Raw genomic sequence first — 20,774 nt, forward strand, 5'->3', positions numbered from 1 at the left:
TGGTCACTTTCCAGTGAACTGCTTACATGATCAGTAAATTGGGTTCCTTATTGGTAAGTTGTAACTTTAAAAGCCCCAAAGGGAATTATTTACCAAGTGAGACTTATTCCTAAAAATGCATTAAGATTATTATTACTAATTACCATAAATAATTGAACTCCATAATATGTTATTTTTTAATATTCTTTTTTTCTTTCTTTAATTTTATTTTGGCTGTGCCAGGTCTTAGTTGCGATGTGTGCAATATCTTCATTGCTAGCATGTGGAATCTTTAGTTGTGGCATGCGGGCTTCTTAGTTGTGGCATGTGAACTCTTAGTTGCAGCATGCATGTGGGATCTAGTTCCCCGACCAGGGATCAAACCCAGGCCCCCTGCATTGGGAGTGTGGAGTCTTACCCACTAGATCACAGGGAAGTCCCCATGATATGTTATTTAGCTAGGTTACACATACTAAAATTATTACACAATCTCTGTAGTGATTTAGTATGATTGCCATATCTCTTCACATTGAGTTAATTAGTAATGTATGTGTGTCTGTTCCCAGACACTACCTGTGGCTCAGAATCTCACATTATTTACCTGGCTAAATGAAACGTGCAGGTAGGATTGCTCAGTGAGGCATCTTGAAGTTCCAAAAGCCATAATCACACTACTTTTCTTGTTTTTCAAAACATTTTACTGTTCTCATGTAAGCCTTCTCTAATCATTGGGACTACAGCTTTACAGTTCTTCAGAAATTTTAGGAACCACTATCTAGGCTTGCAAGGGGATTTTAGAAGGATTTTTTAATTTTAGGAGGATTTTTATACTTTAGATGTTTTTCTATATTTAGAAGTGTAATTTATATCTCACCTTAGAAGAATATGGATTCTTATTTAGTTGGGGTTTTTTGAAGGAATAAGAAAGTGATACTGAAATAAAGTTACTGAATAATTTGAGAAGCAGTTTCTTAGCATCTTCCACAATGAACATTCTTGGTTTGTATAGTTTGGAAGCCTTGTGAGTCTCAGTTCTAGTTTATTTTACTAAATATCCCTTTCTAGAATTATTCAAAATGGTATAAATTTAATCTAGTAAAGCTACCAAATTTTAATTACTTAAGTAGCATAAGTTCAGTGTAGGGGCACAGAAAACACTTTATTCTTTTATTTTATAGCGTTCATTATACAGATAGCTTTCTTATAAACAGTCACTCAATGGATAATAAATATAACAATAGATAATTTTAAAAGCTTTTATTTAAGAAACCCTTGTGTTTGCTTCTACCACTGCAGTACCCTTTCTCCAGCCCCAAGGCTGGAAGATAAATTGTCATCTCCTGCATAACCTTTTTTATTTATACATCCGAAAGCATATGTTTGTATGATTACATGCAAGTCTATTCTTTTTGTGGTTATGCAACTTCAACATTAATACTTCACAAATTCCAAAAAAAGCACATGTTGTTGTTGAAGATTTCTGCTGATATCTGAAAGTTCTTGCCCTCTACATGAGAGTTTGTGTACAAAATATGTGGTTCCCCACATTGTAAACTCTAGTTAAATTCTATTGATATAAGTAATATAATTCTTTTTTTTAACATCTTTATTGGAGTATAATTGCTTTGCAATGGTGTCTTAGTTTCTGCTGTATAACAGAGTGAATCAGCTGTATGTATACAGATATCCCCATATCCCCTCCCTCTTGCACCTCCCTCCCACCCTCCCTATCCCACCCCTCTAGGTGGTCACAAAGCACCGAGCTGATCTCCCTGTGCTATGCAACTGCTTCCCACTAGCTATTATATCACTTATTTTATACACTACCAAATGTAAAATAAGTGATATAATTCTTTTGATATAATGTACTTAGCTAAAATTGCCAACCTTTACTCTTTCCATTCTGGAATTGATTTTTGCCGAGTAGATTAAATCAATATAGAACCAGCTTGTTAGATTCTAACACTTCTTTGGATTTCTAGTATATATATATGAGAAACGTTAGCTCTTTTGTATTTCTTGATTATGCAGCTTAATTTATCAAGCTACTTTGATATTTTGTATGTCTGTGCCTCACATTTCTGCTAAATATATTTAAAATATACTTTAACAAAAGAATTGACATATAATTTTTAAGGTTTTTGCAACAGTGGGGTCTCCCCGATCCAAAAAATATTACAATAAATTGTCATCTCCTGCATAACCTTTTTTATTTATACATCCAAAAGCATATGTTTGTATGATTACATGCAAGTCTGTTCTTTTTGTGGTTATGTAACTTCAACATTAATACTTCACAAATTCCAAAAATTAAAACTTTTCTCTCCCACATAATATATAAACTTTAGAATGCTTTGACTCTAATTACTACTCCCTAATTTATATGCTATATTATCCAGTGCTTTAGTTCTATCCCTTTCCACCATATATTAGACACTATTATCATTTTATATTTTACAACCAGTGCTTTTTAAGATTTACCCTGTATGTGCTAATATCTTTGTTTACCGTTCTTTCTTGTATCTCAGATCATCCATCTGGGATCATGTAACTTCTGCCTGCTACATATATCTTAAAATTTCCTTCAGTGAAGTCTGCTAGAAGTAAATTCTCAGTTTTGGTAGTCTAAAAATGTCTATAATGTGCTCTCATTTTGGAAAGACATTTTTGCTGAATTCTACACTGACAGATAATTTCTCTTTGCAAATTGAAGACACTGTTCTGGCATCCATTGTTGCTGCTGAAAGTAAGCCATCAGTCTAATGACTGTTTCTTTGTAGGTAATCTGTCTTTTTTTCTAGCTCCTTTTGAAGGCTTTTCCCCCTACCCTTTGGTGTTCTCTATAAGGTATCTGTGCGTGGGGTTTCTTTTTATTTATCTTGCTTGGGATTCAGTGAGCTTCTTGAATCTGAGAATTAGTAATTCTGAGATATTCCCAACCAATATTTCTTCAAGTATTGCCTCTTCCACATTATCTCTTTTATTTCTATCTAGAATTCTGATTACGTCTTCTAAAATTCTCAAATTTTCTTCTATGTTTTCAATTCCTCTATTTTTCTAGGCTGCATCTGGCTTATTTCTCTGGATCTATAGTTAACATGTCTGATCTGTAGTTTCATTTATCCCCTGTATTTTTCATTTAAATTGTTATATTTTAATTTCTAGAAGTTCTTTTTTACTCTTTTTCAAATGTATGTGATCATTTTTTATAATCACTTGTTCTTTATTCATATGTTCAATTTTCTCATTTATGTTTTTTAACATATTAAATGTAACTATTTCATATTCTCTCTCTGAACATTTCAGTATCTTTGAGGATCTTCTTCTGCTATCCGTTGTCTTTTGGTTCTCATTCATGTTGCTTTACTTCCTTTTGTAATTTTATTTTTTTACAATGAAATGCTTATTTTCCCATGGGAATTATTTGAGACCTGGATTGATGATGTATTCCTCCACAGAGAATTTGCATTTACTTCTGAGAGTTATCTGGAGCCATTACCCCACCAGCACCATCTTATATTAAATACTCTGATGTTTCTCAAACCACACTGAGAGTGTGAATGTGGACCAGAACCTGTATGAGGACCCACTTTTGTTTATAAATAACCAGAGGAGAATTTTTTTTTCCCATCTGCTGAGAATCAAGGTTGAGGCAGGCAAGTTTCCTTGCTCTATTCTTCTGACCATCAGCCTTATTTATTTTTCTTCCTTACACTTGAGAGTGGAGCCCTTTGAAGTATCCCAGCTTTATGTGGGGTCTCTCCTTAGGCACCCCCATACTGCATTAAGCTACCAAAGCAGATGCTCATGGTCCTCCAGGATTCAGGAGAAAGCCTCAAGGCCAAAGCTTGCTTTGGTATTTCCTTAGCTCCTGAGATTCCAGCTTCTACTTTGTTTAGGTATCTGAATATTCTCTCTTTTCATGCCAGCTCAGCAATACATTTCAAAAGGCTTTCAGGTGCATTTGCCCAATATTCTAGTTGTTTCCAGCTAGAAATGGAATATTTATATAATTAAAGACCTAAATGAGTATGTGTGTGTATATATATATATATATATATATATATATATATATATAGTTATATAGATGTTTATCATTATATGTATTTATAGCATTTTATTTATATATACTTATCATAACTTTATTTCCAGTTGCATCTGGTAATACCTTGGTATCTGCTATGCACTTCAATTTTTTTCAACTATTCTACAAAAATAATTGGAATGACTTCTGTCACTTTTCTTTGAAAGATAAAGAAAACATTTGGTATGCAGTTATTTTTAGATTTAAATAAATATAATCAGCTGTTACCTTATTTTAAAATTCTTGTTACATTATGTAGAACTGTAGAATTTTTCAAAACCTCTCAAAATAATAGGGTCACAGAAACAGTCATATCTAGGTCCAGTTGGTATAGAGGGATTATTTATATTGAAAATGTTAGCAACATTTGAACTGTTGCACAGATTTTAAGGTTGGTAAAATATAAATACGATTTCCTTTGAGCAAAGAACCCATCCCAGGGAAAGTTGTGTTTACACTGCATTTTAGAAAGTTAAATAATTTAAAAATTTGTAGTCATTCAGAATTTCAAGTAAACCTTTTAAAATGGTGAATCCCTTTGTCTAGAAGGCTCTTTTGGTAAAGCAATTGATTTGCCCCTTTTAAAAAATCTAGTTTTTATAAGACGTTTTCTTCAAGTAACTATACATATCATTGCAATCAGTAAAGATAAGCAGCCACAGTCAGCCCTGCCCTGTCTCCCTAATCAATGGTCGTCCTTCTTCTAGTACGTACGAGTATCTTTCGATACAAAACCTGATCTCCTCCTACACCTGATGACCAAGGAATGGCAGTTGGAGCTTCCCAAGCTTCTCATCTCAGTTCATGGGGGCCTACAGAACTTTGAACTCCAGCCAAAACTCAAGCAAGTCTTTGGGAAAGGTCTCATCAAAGCAGCCATGACAACTGGAGCATGGATATTCACTGGAGGTGTTAACACAGGTAATTGGAAGTGGGACAGAGAAGGACAACATAAGGCCACGAGAATGTTGTGACTAAGGTCATTTTCTCCTGAGGTTAAATATATTTACATTCCCCCACCTCAGCCCCTACACCTGTGTGTCCACACCTGCTGGTTATTGCTCCTTTCACTGAGTCTCTCTCCTTCCTCTACCTAAATGATAACTGTACTGTCATTTCTCAACCAAGAAGAATTATTTACACTTAAGAAACAGATTGGGATATTTAATACTCGACTACAGAATTTATAAACACCACTAGTGGAATTTCACAGGATATTTTCAATACCTCAATTTGCCAAATAGGCATCCAGTAATTTTTTAAGGAATAACTTTTGCTGTAAATTGGAGACTCTGTTCTTTAAGTGATTTTAAGTTTGATGCAAATAGCTTTAGAGTTTGCAGAATGCCCTTTCCATCTGGGGTGACAGCAAAGTCTGGAGTAACACGTGTTTACTATTTAAAGTATTTCATTGAATCAACTCTGCACCAACAGAAGACACACCCCACTCTGAACTCCGAGCAGTTTTTTCTACCTGCCAAATGAGTTTCTATATTGTGATCCAGGCAGGCTGTCAAATCAATTCTTACAAACCCACTTAGAGTTAAGTGCTTATCTGCAGAGCATTAGGAATGTGCAGCAGATAATGGAATGGATGCCGTAAATGTTTTGATGTATTTCCCCAGCCTGAGTCAGAAGAGCCAATTGGAAGAGACAGGTAATGCTGCAATAAATTAATTCAGACTTGTTTCAAGACTCAAAGTCTGCGCATGTGGACACATTTGAAGTTAGTGGGACATGCTGAACATAACCCTGGACCAACTAGTTTTAAATAAAATGTATCTCAATGTTGTTTATTCATTTGTTTGTAGTTTAGATGATGTCTGAGTGAGACCTGCACTCAGAATTCTCCTCCATACCTAGAAGTTGTGAACATTCAGCTCACAACAATATAGGTTCATTTACACAGCGAAATCTGCACATTGGCCGTGCCCATCGTTGTCATGTGAAACCCTGACTCAGTCTGTATAGTGACATGATCTTAGAATGACCTGCTCAGCCGGCTCTTTACTGTTTACTTTGTGATGATCAAATATCTACAGAGCAGTTTTCTTTCGTGGCTGTTCAGGCTTTAAGCTCCAACTTTAACTCACAGTTTAACAGGCATCATTCGCCTATAATTATTCAGTCTTTTGCTTTCCTGGCATAACCTGCATCTCCTGTGGAGATCAACTCAAAGGTTTCTAAAAGAAATGCTTACCAATCTTCTGTTTGGGGGAACTTGGAACATTGTTTATTGTTTTTCTTCTTTTGTGAAATGCATCCAATATCAAAGGAAGAATTAACAGCGTAAATGTTGTAAACCAAAGAGTTCACCTCTGCCTCTCTCCAGGCATAGCGTTCAATCCAACACTCAAAGTGTGTTCGATTGAACACTCAGCTTGGGTAAAAGGTGAAGGTGGAATTGTGGCAGATGGAGGGAGGGGCTACCATGAAGTTAACCTTCTTGTCCAGGACTGGACCCCAAATGAGTTTTGCATATAAATAGGAAAAAACTTAACACTAATATTCACACCTTTACTCTTGTATTTGGTTTTCTTTATCAGTACTTTCTCTTAGAAGATCCATAGATGAGATAGTAAGTGAAAATGATATGCTTCCCAATGCTCCCAGCACAGCTCCGCATGGATTAGTGGCTATTTACACTACTCTGTTATTTGATTTTTTTTAAAGGAGGCTCTTTCTGTTTGATCTTATGAATATTTCAGAATTGAGTTGTTCACACATGTCTGTTGTCTCCTGTGATTAAATTGCCTGGTGTGTTTTGTGTGCTTAGTTAGTTCAGTGGTGCCCAGTTCCTGAGCCCTCGCTCTGTGCTGGCACCTGAAGAGAGTAAGACGCTGATCTCCAACCTTCCCCTAAATGAGTTTACTCTGAGCAGAGACATCCTCACATGTGATTATGAACCAAAGAAGAATATGTTCAGTGACATACTGAACTATTCAAAATATACAAACTGCAACCCTGTTCAAATGGAGAAGAAATCAAATTCAACTCAGCTTTCATATAGGAGATGGAACTAGGTGTGTGTTTTTCCTTGAAGAATGGGTGGAATTTTCCTTAAAGTATAAATGGAAGCATCTTTTCTTAGAGAATGTATTTTATATCTTCTATAAAAATGATCACTTGAGAGAGAAGTTAAAAGATTAGAAGTTATATCTTATTTAAATGGTTTATTAAAAGATAAAAGGTAGTTCCCTACCATCTTGTAAACTGAATTTTCTCACTCTTAACTATGGTGAGGAAAGGCGTGGTGATGGGAAGGCCATCATGACAGAAGAGGAAAATAATTAGAATGATGTCTAAAAAGGTGTATTTATGTATTTTTAACATAAATTTTCCACAGAATATGTCAACATTTTCTTTACAAGCAGGGTCTCCACATTATGTGTCCATAAATAAGAAGTTGAAATCAAGATTAACAAAATCTGAGCTAAGTAATTACTATATTTGCTGACTCTAACTCATACACAAACTGTGGTATAGATTTAATATAATATTATTTATGATGCTTTTTATAGGATATTGTCACGGTATTAGTACTTAGTCATAGTAACATGTCATTATACTTATAATACAAGAAAAGATTCTCTAAGTTTAAAGTATCGTATTTATTCTTTTTTTATAAATGAAGTTTTATTATTATTTTGGCCACGTGGCTTGCAGGATCTTAGTTCCCTGACCAGGGATCGAACCCATGGCCCTTGCAGTGGAAGTGCAGAGCCCTAACCACTGGACCACCAGGGAAGTCCTGTATTTATTCTTTTTATAGATATTGTATACATCTTTTTTTCCATATGAGATAGAATAAGAAATGTATTACTAGAGTTCATATACAAGTCCAGCAAATGTATCTGGCATTAGAGCTGCAAGTTTATGTTCTCTCCTGAACACGTGTAGTTCGTGTAGAAATGTGTCAAAACTTTATATTCAGTGCATTTAATCTTAGGAAAAACAGCTACCACAATTTCCTTTAGATCAATGGAAAGTAATTGCTTTAAAAGGCAAGAGTAATACTTCTCTTTTTCCTCTTAGGTGTTATTCGTCATGTTGGAGATGCCTTGAAGGATCATGCATCTAAGTCTCGAGGGAAGATATGTACCATAGGTATCGCCCCTTGGGGAATTGTGGAAAACCAGGAGGACCTGATTGGAAGAGATGTAAGTCCTGGGAGCTCCCTGTATGTGACTTCTCATAGAGGTGATATCAAAAGAGTAAAATAAAATTAGAATTCAAACTTTGCATACTGGATTACTCTGGCAGTCCCCACCTCCCAAAATGAAACTGATGTTAGGAATAGTTATGGGAGACTGTTTATTTTCCAGAATCTATCTATGTGAAGTCCGTGTCAGTTCTTAGGATTAGGAAAGGTCCTAAGTAAGACTTATCAACTACCCTCTTGGTTTGAATCAAGCAATGGTCTTTTATCACCCATCAAATTTTGTAAGTGCTCTTGGCACAGTTATGTGAAGATTAATTAACAGCATGAATTCATTGACTGATAGATAAAATGAGGACTTTCCTCATCCCAGGTCTCCAACTTCTGTATTTGAGTGCCCTTCACCTAGGACAGGAGGCTACAGAGGGAGATTCTTTCCATTCAAACTTGTGGCTTCCCTGGTTGGCCTTTCTTTTGCTAAATGCTTGGGTGAGGAGTGGCACAGTTGGGATCTTTATTTCCTGCTCTGGAGCTACTCAGAAGCCCTTGACCAAACTCAGCAGGTTGTTAACCTCTCTTTCCTGTTCTGATGTCAGGAGCCACACACTGACCAATCAATCAACAGTTTTGCCAGAGAGAATTTGGTCCTATTTTTTCTGAGTCACTGTCTTATTTCCAGGGTCTCTTTTTCGTTTGTTTAAAACCACAAACAGGTCATTCCCCACCTACCTTCTAGGGTTTTTCTCTCCTACTAACAACCAGACTTTTTCCCCTATGTAATACTTTCCAAAATTCCACTGGTATGAGTTAGACTGTGTACACAGATTGCCATGCATTATTTATTTCTTTTGTCCCCAGTAATTTTAGCAATTAATTATTTATCAATGCTTCTCTATATCAGATCAATACAATCCTCCATTCCCAATCAAGGCCTGCCATAGAGTAATAAATGTGCTTCGCAGTTCTCTCTAAGTAACATGAAGTCTGTCTGAGTCAAAAAAAAAAAAAAAAAAAAAATTTTTTTTTTAATCAAACTGGTCCTAAACTGCTTCTTCTATTGTGTTGCAGTATAATGAAACCATCTTATTTCAGTGCAACACAGTAAGTGCAATTTTTAAAAATGCAGTGCAAAATACTTTGAATTTAAAAATCAAAGATCATGAAATGGAAGCAGTAAATAAACACTCTTTGAATCCTTCAGAACTTTATTTAAGTGATAAATAACTTTATTTTAAGTGATAAGAAATGTCCATATCTATGCTACCAAATTACATGTAGAAACACGAATTTATCCAGAATATGTAGAATAAGGAATGAGATAGTTTTATCAGTGTAATATTCTCTTAACTAAAATGTACTTGCTGTTTTGTATCATACAAAAATTGAATATCTCAAGCAGCAATTCCCAAAGTGTTATGTTGGCAGAACCGACTGGAAAAGTAATACTAATTTTTTCAAAGTATCTGGGACTAGTCTTTGATGGAATGTATTTGGGTTAATATTTGCCTTAGATTCCAAGTTGGCTTTTAAGTATATATCAGTTGCGAACTAGAACAAATACAGTTCTTAAAGAATTAGAATATGCTAAAATGCCCCCTAATACCAAGAGCATCTAATAGTTCATTTTATTAACAAATGAATTAACTATTTAAAATGTCGTGATGATTCAGAAGTCATTTTTAAATGTTCATAGTTTCAGCATCTCTCTTGTAAACCTGAGTTGTTATTATTCAATTTTGTGGGGGGAAAACCGTTCTGGAACTTTCTCATGCAGATGAACTATGAATAAATGAAGGCTGATTATTTCTTTATTCAAGATAGAGTAACCATATAATTACCTCAGTTGCCTAATCATTTGCAGAGAATGCTGGCCTACTGCCTTTCTGTGTCATTTTGTTTGTCTTGTATTTCTGTATGATTGTGGAAAGACAATACTTATATTGTATTTACTTGCCTTGCTGGGTTGGGTGAATCACCCCTAATTCATTTTCCTCTAATTCTAGCTTTTTTTCTCTGCTTTCACCTCCTCATGTGCTCCTCTTTTTCATTCTTCTTTTCTTTCTCCCTGTATTTCTTACCTGTTCTATGCCAATAGGAACTTACATATGCCTTTGCCAACGGGACTTACTTACATTGTCTGATTTCAAAACTAGTCTTGATCCAAGTTCAGGGAGCAGAAAAAGCCACTTATAAGTTCAATAAAATGTGCACATTCATTGTCCCTGCTCACAGGGGTCTAATAAAGGCAAGCCATGGCTCACAAAGATCCAAGTGAACTTGTGGAGAGACCGAGAAGAGGAAGTAAAATTGGCAGGTTGTAGAGAGCACAGGAAAAACAATTGTATTTTCATTTTTTAGTAAATCTTTGACCAAGATCTATTGAATTTCAACCACTCTGGCATGCTTTTCCCCCAAAATTGGGAAACCACAATACACATAGGACTTCTCAGACTCTTATATAATAAGAGTTTGTTTTTCAAGTTGTAAATTATTTGGAGCAAAAGTGCTGTTTTTTGTGAGTTTTTTTTAATTTAATTTTTTTTTTTAATCTGTGTACTGACCTATTTAGGTGATTCACTTTCCAATCGTGATTTTCTCTTTCCTATAGATTCTTTCCTCTTTTCTATTTATTTATTTATTTATTTATTTAGCTGCACCACGTGGCTTGTGGGATCTCAGTTCTCTGTCCAGGGATTGAACCCAGGCCCTCGGCAGTGAAAGCAAAGAGTCCTAACCACTGGACTGCCAGGGAATTCCCAAAAGTGCTGTTTTTGATATACAGGATTTATGACATAGTTTGAGGGACATTTAAATATGTGTTTATTATTCCAATGTATAATTTAAATGATAATTTAAAAGGAATATGATGTTAGGCTGTCATAAAAAGAAATATTTGAATGAAATATGTAGTCACTGGTAAAAATCTCCCTAAAATTCATTAAAACAGAAGTGTTGTCTGGTAAGCTTCTTAAGTAGTTACAATAATTTCCATAGCTAGCTTGATTTAATACCTTCTATCCTTTTTCTTCCATTTTATATAAACAAACATACATGTAATAAACATCAAAAAGGAAACCTTACAGGATCAGACATCAGGTAGCAGAGAAAAACAACCAACATATTATTAAAAATCCTGACCACTTCAGAATTCTATCAAAATGCAATCATTTGAAAAAATAGGATTGTTGCATTTTTGGTCAAGTCTGTGTCTATGTTCCAGAATAAGATTGAAGTGGCACAAAGTAAATGTCAAGGGAAATCCAGGAAATTTACTTGAAATAAATAAAAAAATAAGGATAAAAGAAAGGCTCTATATCTTATGCCAGATATTTTATTACAGTAGATTTATATCCAAACCAATAGAAAATATAGATCATTTTATTTCTGTGGGGCTGGCTCTCAGATGAGCACTTTTAGAAGCTGAAAATTCAAGTACTACTAGAGTTATTTTATTGATAGAAGTAGTAGACATCACAGTTGCTATTCATCTTAGAATTTGAATATACCTTTGGAATGACACCATAAAGGCAAATACTAGCCCTAAAAATAAAGAAGAAAGATTAATTTGTCCCAGGGTGTGCTTCTAGATATTCTGAAAAATGTACTTCCCTTCAAATCTGATCTCTTAACTAGACTTTAAAGATATAAGGCATGTATCTTTGGATTCTGAGTTCAACTTAGAGCCACACACATAGTAGGTACTCAATAAATATTGAGGAGATGGATTGACCATGATGAAATTCAGGCTTCAGGGAAAATAAACATTATGGAAAAAATATAATGATAAATTATATCTGGTTCACAACTTTACCACAACTTAACCTCTACTCGTATTACAGAGCTTGATCATACTATAGTAACTATAGTCGAGGGATTTTTTAACCAAGTATCTGAATATAAAACTATTTTCTTACGTAGCAGCTCAATTTGGGAGGTGGATGGTGAAGCCTCTACACATTGGGGATGGAGACAAAGAAATGTGGAATGAGAAGAGGCTCTTCTGTAACCCCTTTGCAAGATGCATGATCCTCCCAACTCAGTGATAGAACTAGCCTTGATTCTTTAAATTTAAATACCTTCAACTCTGTTTAACCAAATCTTTCAATTAATAGTTAAAAACAACAGACTTTGGTGAAGAATAATGCTATGATACTGAGATAGTAACAATCTTTTGCCCTGCCATTAGACCTGAAAACGAATATTGTTCAGCTCTTAAGGTTAACTCTACCTCTGTGATGTCTCCATATTATTCCTACTGCTGTTCTCTTCTATGGCAACCCATAATCCTGTACTTCCATCAAACTAAGCTCAAGGCTCCCTTCCACCAAGACAGCTTCCCTGACTTCACCCACAATATCGTATGCCTGATGGTAGTTCTCCCACAACTGTCTTTTTCCCCAACTTAATTAAAAACTCCTCAAAATTAGGGATTAAATTGTTTTCTTTGTTTGATGGTAACCACTAACATAATACTTTGCATGAACATAAGGCCTTGACATGTCACTTAAACTCTATAAGATTTGATTTCTTCATCTCTAAGTTGAAAAACATTTGCTCTATTTTATACAACTTCGATGAGCATAATCATAATAGGAATTGTAATTTATTGAGCTCGTATTTGAGGAAGCTCTCTGTGATTGTATATATTAGCCTGCTGAGATATGTTTTATTCCATAAAAAAAAAAAAAAAAAAAAAAAAAAAAAAAAAAAAAAAAAAAAAAAAAAAAAAAAAAAAAAAAAAAAAAAAAAAAAAACACAAAAAACTAAGCCAAGATCCACTGTCTCCAAAGCCCGTACTTTTAACTAGTATTGGGTTGGCCAAAAAGTTCATTCGGGGCTTCCCATAAAATCTTATGGGAAACCCCGAATGAACTTTTTGGCCAACCCAATAGTATGCCAAGTGATATATAAGAAAATATTTAATGATATTATGTTTTTATTGTTAGTTGAGATACTGGCAGATATCTTATGCCTGTAAATTAAACTCAAAAGTAGACTCAATGAGAGTGACCTGAGCCCTTTTCTTTGTCCCTAAATACTCTCAATCTGGAATGATGATTATGAAAGTGTCACCAGTGTTAAGTCAAGAAAGAAATTCCAATGAACTGTGATTTTTATATGACTCATTTCAGACTTAGATTCTTGCTTTAGAAAACAATCTGACCAGACTTGTTTCAAGTAATTGAACAGTTTCTGAAGCCTTTATGATTTGTCTTTTCCCAAATTTAGATTAACAAAACACATGGCAAATGAAAAATCTAGGCGTGATCACAAGAAAAAGCACTTTTCATTTTAGCCTGGGGATGAAAACACAAGGTAGATTTCCAAAGCATCATCTTATTTGGTTATTAAATTACCTTGACGTTCAATATCTTCTGTCTTCCCTAAGGTATAGATATATTCTCAGAATTTTATAACCTTTAAGAGTTGTTACATTTAATTGGCAAATGTTCTTTTGATGTCATTTTTATATTTTAAGCCAAGAAAAATCAAGTTTAATAATGCAATTGATAATTCTAGTGTCATTTTCAACTCAGTACATTTTTCATTTACTTCAGATGCAAGCCAAATGTGACTTCATACTGTAAGCTCAGAAAACCTCCCAGGAGTGTTATTACATGGAGTTTATTAGACTTCTATGACTAGGTTAGATACGATATATTCAGAGGATGTGAGAGGAGAAGTTGAGACAGGGAGACCCACCCAAGTCTTTACAGTCATGAAGGAGCCAATGCTAGCTAAACCTGGACCACACTCAGGTTCAGGGCTACATTCAGTTGCATGGGTAATACAGTTTCAGTAAACACAGTGTTGAGTTTGGATTTGGACATGTTGATTTCAAAGTTCCTTTGAAATATCTATGTGAAAATGTCCAGCAGGATAGTGAGAAAGATCTGGTTACCCGCTTAGATTCAGAAGATGTCTGCATATAGATGATAATTAAAGCCACTGCAGTGGATGGATCACTACATACAGCAGAGTATGTAGAGTGATGAAAAGGAGGGCCTGATGGTATCCCGGATCCTGGTGATAGCCAATATTTAACGGTTGAGCAGAGGAAAAGCAGCCTGCGAAGGAGACCAGAGGAAGGGCTAAGAGGGAGGAGCAAAACCAGGGAGTGTTTTAGAAGCCAAGGGAAGACTGTGTTTTAGAAGGACTGAGTGAAGGGCAATGCCAAGTACAACTGAGAGTCTAAGGGAGAGAAGGACTTAGAAGTGTTCATCGAGTTGATCAAGACAGACATCATTGGTATCACTGGTCAGAGCTGTTTCAGAAGCATGATGGAGGATCAAGCCATATTTCAATGGGTTGAGGAGGAAAAAAAAGAAGTAGAGATGGCAAGTAGAAACTACCTTTTAGAGGTTTGTCTGGGATGCAGAGAAGGGACATGAGTAGCCAAAGGGAGCCATAATTTGAGGGATTTTTTTCTTCAAGATTGGAGAGACCTGAGTTTGTTTATAAGTTTATGGTAGAAATGGAGTTAGGGTCGGAGAGGAGATAATTAATGAAATAAGTCCTAGAGTGGCCCTGAGGTGATGGGGTCCAGAGCTAAAGGGGAGATTAACCACCTGTACCCTTGTAACCGAAGGAGACGACGAAAGAATATGTAGGCAGAGAGTTGATGGCAGGATTTTGAAGTTTAGCTGGAGGTTTATCATTTATCACTGAAATAATAATAACAATGATAATATCAACACAATTGTAGAGTTTAATAAGTATCGGCATCCATCTAAGCACTTTACACAGATAGTCATTTAATCCTCATAATGGCACTCAGAAGTTGCTATTTTTAGTATCACTATCATCCTTCCCATTTTTTTTTTTCATCCTTCCCATTTTACTGATGGTGAAACTAAACACAATGAGATTAAGTAACTTGCCCAATGTTATATAACTAATAAATTATGTAGCTGGGATGTAAACCTAGGCCATCCAGTTCCCCAGATCATTCTTACCTATTATGCAATATTACTTCTCCATATAAGAGCAACTGTCATTTTTTTAAGTTCATATGTGGATCATTTCATGAGTTTTATATCTCATTGAATCCTAAAAATGACTCAGTGAGGTAGTTATAATCATTATTAATCTCCATTTACAAATGGAGACACTGAGACCAGAAGGTAAATAACCTGCCTTGGGTCATCCAGCTGGCAAATGTGTAAACACAGGAGTCAGATCATCTGCCAAATGAGGAGAGATAGTGTTTGGGGTCAGACGTATGAGGAACGTGGAGGATGGTAGTCATAGCCCCAGTGTAGAATAGGAAGCAGACCTGATCCGAGCCTAGGGATGGAATGCCAGGCAGCTTAGAGGACCAGAATGGGGCAGAATGGAGGTCATGAAATTATGATGCATCAGTGAATCCAGAGTAGAGGGAAGAGAATATGTTTTGAAGTCTCCAAGAAGATAATAATAATGCAGTATTATATTAGTTATCTATCACCATATAACAGATTACCCCAAAACTTAACGACTTTAAACATTCATTATATCACCGTTTCTGCGGATCAGGAATTTGTGAGTGGCTTAGCTGGGTAGTTCTGGCTTGGGGTCTCTCATAAGGTCACAGTCAGGATGTCAGTTGGGGCTGCATCATCTGAAGGATTGAATGGGGTTACAGTACCTTCTTCCAAGATGACTCACTCACGTGGCTATTGGGAGGAGTTTTCACCATGTGGATCTCTCCAGGAGGCTGCCTTATTAACATGGCAACTGGCTCCCCCCAGAGTAGGTGATCCAAGAGAGAGTGAAGAGGAACCCTCTTATGACCTAGTTTTGGAAGCCACACACCATCACTTCTGTTTTATTCTGCTTAGAAATGTGTCACTGAATCCAGCCAGACTAAAGGAAGGTTTTCAAAGAATTTCTGAACAAATTTTAAAATCACCCCACTGATACATGGTGATTTCTAAAGCAAGTAACCCCTTTCAGAACTCAAGGCCTTTTCCCACAGTAGGCCCTGTATCTGAATGGTACACAGTTCACCTCAGGACAGGGCAGAGGGAGGCAAGCCTATTCGAGCAGAAAGCCTGAAATGTGGACGGGGCAGCTCTACAGCCCGTGAGGTGAAGAACACATTTTCAAAGTGCTGCAAAAAGATGCAGTTGTTTTCCTGTGGATTTGAGTGGGAGTCATGCAGCTAAAGTATCTGGGCATTCTTTAGAGATGGATCCCTGGGTTTGCTGGTTTCTTGTTTGGATTGCTGAGCTGAGAGTCAGCATCTGGGTTTCAATATGACCCTGCCTCATACCTAGACTTGCAGCTGAGCTGCCTGAATAGGAAACAACAAGCCAGTGTTCTCTCTAGCTCAGGCCTTGCTATGATTTTGAGGATACACAGTGCCTTTCTTTTTTTTATTTCATTCTCTCAGTCCCCTTGTTTCTTTACCTCAGACACAGGTTGTTTCCCACTTCTCTGCAGTATACCCTCATCCCTCCCAGAAACACATGCCTGATCTGAAGAGTACCTTGCTACTCCTTTTGTGTGTCTCTCTCCAAAGCACAAACCCCATTTTGCTGCCTGCTGGTGCCTTTCCTGACCTCTGTCTACTATACAGTTCTGGAGAACTCATCTGGAAATAATCTGATCAGCTGTCAGCAGGATGTTAATGCCCGGCTGAGTCACTGACAAAAATGTCCAGCAGCAAAACCAACCATAATATCCTTTATAAATTTAAAATCAGGCTGGATCCTCTGTCTTTCCTCTAAATGTCCCCTGCCCTGTAAAGGAATTTAAGGTCTACATGCAATTTATAGGAAACAGTGAGGTTAGTGGGGCAGATCTTGTCAAGACGCTTTACTTCTCTGAGCCTCTATAGTTTTGTCTTTAAAATAAGCAAGAAATGGATTAATCCATGTAAAAGTGTCTATCACAGTGCCTGGCATACAGTAAGTAGTCAAAGAATGCTTTTTCTTCCTGCCTAAATTATAATCATGGTGCTATCAGGAGGGAAAGAATGACTCAGTGGGCTACACATCCCCTATCCTGGTATTGCCTGGAGCAGGTTGACATACACCTCACCAGGTAATAATGTCTGGGATTGCAGAAGGCCTGTGATTGATGACTCAGAAACCTGATTTAACTCAATTCAATTCTGTTCAGGAAAGAAGTCACAGATACCCAAACTGCCCTTGCGTCGTGGAAAGCACCACAAAATGGAGGAGACCCCAAGATATGAGCGAACTAATTTTTTTGTGGCCAGCACACACAGAAGGTCATTGTTCTGTGCTAACTTGGAAAAGGCAAATGTATTTTTTAATACAGACTGTACAGACTCAATTTTAGAGGTAGAAAGCCTTCAGAATTTATAGTCAAATCCTCTACCTTACAGATGAGAAAACCACCCTCCAAAAAGTTTCTTTTGATTAATATATTTTGAATATTTATTTGAGATATTACTGAGATGCAAGATTATATGTCTCCTCAAGCCAGTCCAATACTTATCACGTACATTTCCTAGAGAAATTCTGAATGGGTGTGTGAACGAATGAATGAATAAATTTGAAGACTTGCCCAAGTTCACAAAAGTAACTAGGGGAACTAGAACTTGAAGTCCCATCTCCTGACTGCCTACTAAGTACTCCTGGGTGAGACCAGAACATGCATGAAAATAGCTAGGAAAACTCCAGCAGATGTCCTAGATCAGCACCCAAATGATCGATTTCAGCCCATCCAAGTAAAATAAACGCAGCACGCTGCACCAACACACGAATGATGTTCAGTTTCTCCACAGTGTCTCTAGATCGGTTCTCTCCTGGCAATGATAATGGCCCTACAAATATCTTATATAAAGGCCCTCCACCTCATTAACTTCTTGAACAGCTTCTATTACATTCCCTCTTTGTTGCAAAGTCAAGGTACACAGAGGCCTTAGAACCAGAGCTTTACCAGTCAGCCAATACAAAGCGTGTACAATAGATTAATGAGTGAAATACTAAGTATCTAAAATCCATTTCTAAGCAGATTTCCCTTCTAGGTATAGATACCAATGTAGTTACCAATCATGAAAGATCACTTGATATGTAGTCCTTTCAGACACAATTCAGTCTTTTCCGACCCAGATTCCTCATTTGAGCTACAAAACACAGAAAATTATTTGAATGACTCTCTTCTCAGTTCTCTCAAGGATGGTACATAACGTGGACCATCCTATATTCTTAGGAGAGAAGGTGATCCATTACATACAATGAATACTGCAGAGCATTAGGGCTTGATTCTCCCAGGAAACACTGGCTGAGAAACGTGCTAGAGTAATCTGTATACCTACAGGTCACAATTGTTTTTGCTATGCAAACATGCACACGCACACACACACACACACACACATTTCCAAAAAAGTCCTTTTTATGTTTGCTCTTAACAATAAAAGTTTTACATTACCTCTAAAATTTTGTCAGAAGGAAAAATTCATTTGTATTCATGTGATACAAAGGCATTATTTTTTTCTATTTGAAAAACTTAACAGGAAGATCAGCAAATCTTTTGTAGAAATGCAAATTGTAACTTGAACAAAAATAGACTGCTGGTATGTTTGTTACGAAGAATATTAAGTGTATTTTGTAGACAAGTTAGACCAAAATGCATTCCTCTGAAGTATTTGGGAAGTTATTTTGCAGTTAATCAACAAATATTTCCAGAATATCACCGTCTTAAATGACCTAGGAGGACATGCAAAAAAACCCACTTTGCATATTTTGGCAACTGATAAATTTGTTTTCTTTACTCATATTGATTGATTTAAATCCCTGTGTAAAAACAAAAGTGACTGAATTGTCTCCCATCGTTTCATTTTGGCCGCTAGTTTGCAACTGGAAAATCAGTTTATAGTTGTTAAGATAAAGCAGGACTTGAGAAGAAATTCACATTTGTAGATTGCCCACTAGGAGCCAGGCATGGTGCCAGGTACTTTGCACATATAATCTCATCTAACCCCCATGAGGTAAGTGGTTTTATCATTTCTCTTTTACAGATTAAAAATGTGAGACTCAGATTCACACAGCCATTGACAGAACTGGGATTCAAAGAGATTTCCATGCCTCAAACGTTCATGATTGTCCCAAGATTCAACATACCTTCCTCCAATGATGACTGGAAAATAATTTAGGACATTTAACTTATTTTTTGGATTTATATCCTCCATTATTCGGCAGAAAAAATCCCTGGCAAAATATAACTACCTTTAACTTACTTTAACATAAGATCCAAAGAAATGGGGAGCAGTAAGATGAAGAAATTAAAATTCATGAGTGACACTGTAAACTTGATCCTCTTATCATGATTAATTCAAATGTACCGTATTCCCAAAGAGCTGGTGCACTGTGTTTCACAAGAAACGAAGGTCAAAACTCAGAAGGCTGAAGCACCAATGTCCTTAGAATCCTGTGGTGGGGGAAACAGATATATAGAATATAGTCAGATGATTTAATTATGTTCTTTTATTCTCAGATTGTGGTGATTAAGTCAGGTTGACCCAGAATCATTTTCACTCCTTTATTTGTTTGAAAACATCACTTTCACTGGTGGTCTTTAATTAAGCTCCCAAGAATTTGAAAACGTGCCCCGTATCTCATCTAGAACAAGTGTCTGGAGTTCTCCATCACAAATAGTTTAACCTCTAGAAAATCCACTGTCCCATGTCCCTCAGAGAACTGCTTTGGGGTTCCCTTCTTCTTGGCATGGAGCCTTGGGGAACTGCTGTTAGGAAAGAGAAAACAGTAACCTAAAGCTTTTTCTTTTATCCAAAAGTACAGTGCAGAGGTACTTTAAGAATAGGAGAAAGTCTTTCTGCTAAGCCTTTTTCAACAAAGCATTAATATTTATTAACTTGCACTCTGTTATAGAATGAATGTTTTATGATCAAAAATGCGTAACAGCAAAATGGGAATTTTAACCACAAGCAACCTACTCTTCCAGTGATAAAGAACTCAGGATGGGGTTAGCCAACCACTCTCTCTGTAGTTCAGGGGGTACTCTCATTCACTCATCTAGACAAAGGGGTAATTGAACACTGCTCCATGTGATTACTGGAAACAATAATCACAAATTTATAGGCTTCCTTTATAAATGAGAGCCATCTAGAATAAGCTGTGAATTAATGGTATATTAATGGTATATTAACAAATAGGGACATTTATTAAAAGGTCTGAAAGATATTTCAAAAGCTCAGAATTACCCATTTTAAATTTAGATTAGATCAATTCCCAAACAATTCAGATAAGAGGGGGTTTTTATTTTTCAACTTTTAATAAAAGCATGTCTGTCTCAAGTCTTTTGAATTAATCCATTCACTATTCATTGAGTAGATTCTGTTTGCCAGGCATACAGAAATGTGGGGTTTTGAATCAGCATCAAGGTGTAAAATATGACTTTTATGAGATCTTTTCTACTGATGCTGTCTTTACTGAATCACTTTGTAATTCCTTTAGCAAACTACTTAATCTTACTACAGCTTTGCCTGATGAGTTATTATATACTTAAAATGAACAAGTGCATCTCAACTCTATAATTAATGTATACGCTGCATAAAGGCACAGAAGTAAAAGTCCCTTA

The 20,774-nt window shown here is 36.2% G+C and overlaps 1 protein-coding gene across 10 annotated transcripts in view; it reads left to right on the plus strand.

Annotated features, from left to right (window-relative positions):
- The window catches only part of TRPM3 (transient receptor potential cation channel subfamily M member 3), a 783,705-nt gene that overhangs the window by 541,109 nt on the left and 221,822 nt on the right, over positions 1–20,774 (plus strand). For all 10 annotated transcript variants that reach the window (XM_024738980.1, XM_024738984.1, XM_024738979.1 and 7 more), the window contains exons 4-5: positions 4,771–4,984; positions 8,099–8,223. In XM_024738980.1, coding sequence (XP_024594748.1) covers positions 4,771–4,984; positions 8,099–8,223 — 339 coding nt within the window. The remainder of the gene's footprint in view (positions 1–4,770; positions 4,985–8,098; positions 8,224–20,774) is intronic.

The sequence above is a fragment of the Neophocaena asiaeorientalis genome, unplaced genomic scaffold (genome assembly GCF_003031525.2).
Source record: "Neophocaena asiaeorientalis asiaeorientalis breed wild unplaced genomic scaffold, Neophocaena_asiaeorientalis_V1.1 scaffold249, whole genome shotgun sequence".
Classification (NCBI taxonomy): domain Eukaryota; kingdom Metazoa; phylum Chordata; class Mammalia; order Artiodactyla; family Phocoenidae; genus Neophocaena; species Neophocaena asiaeorientalis.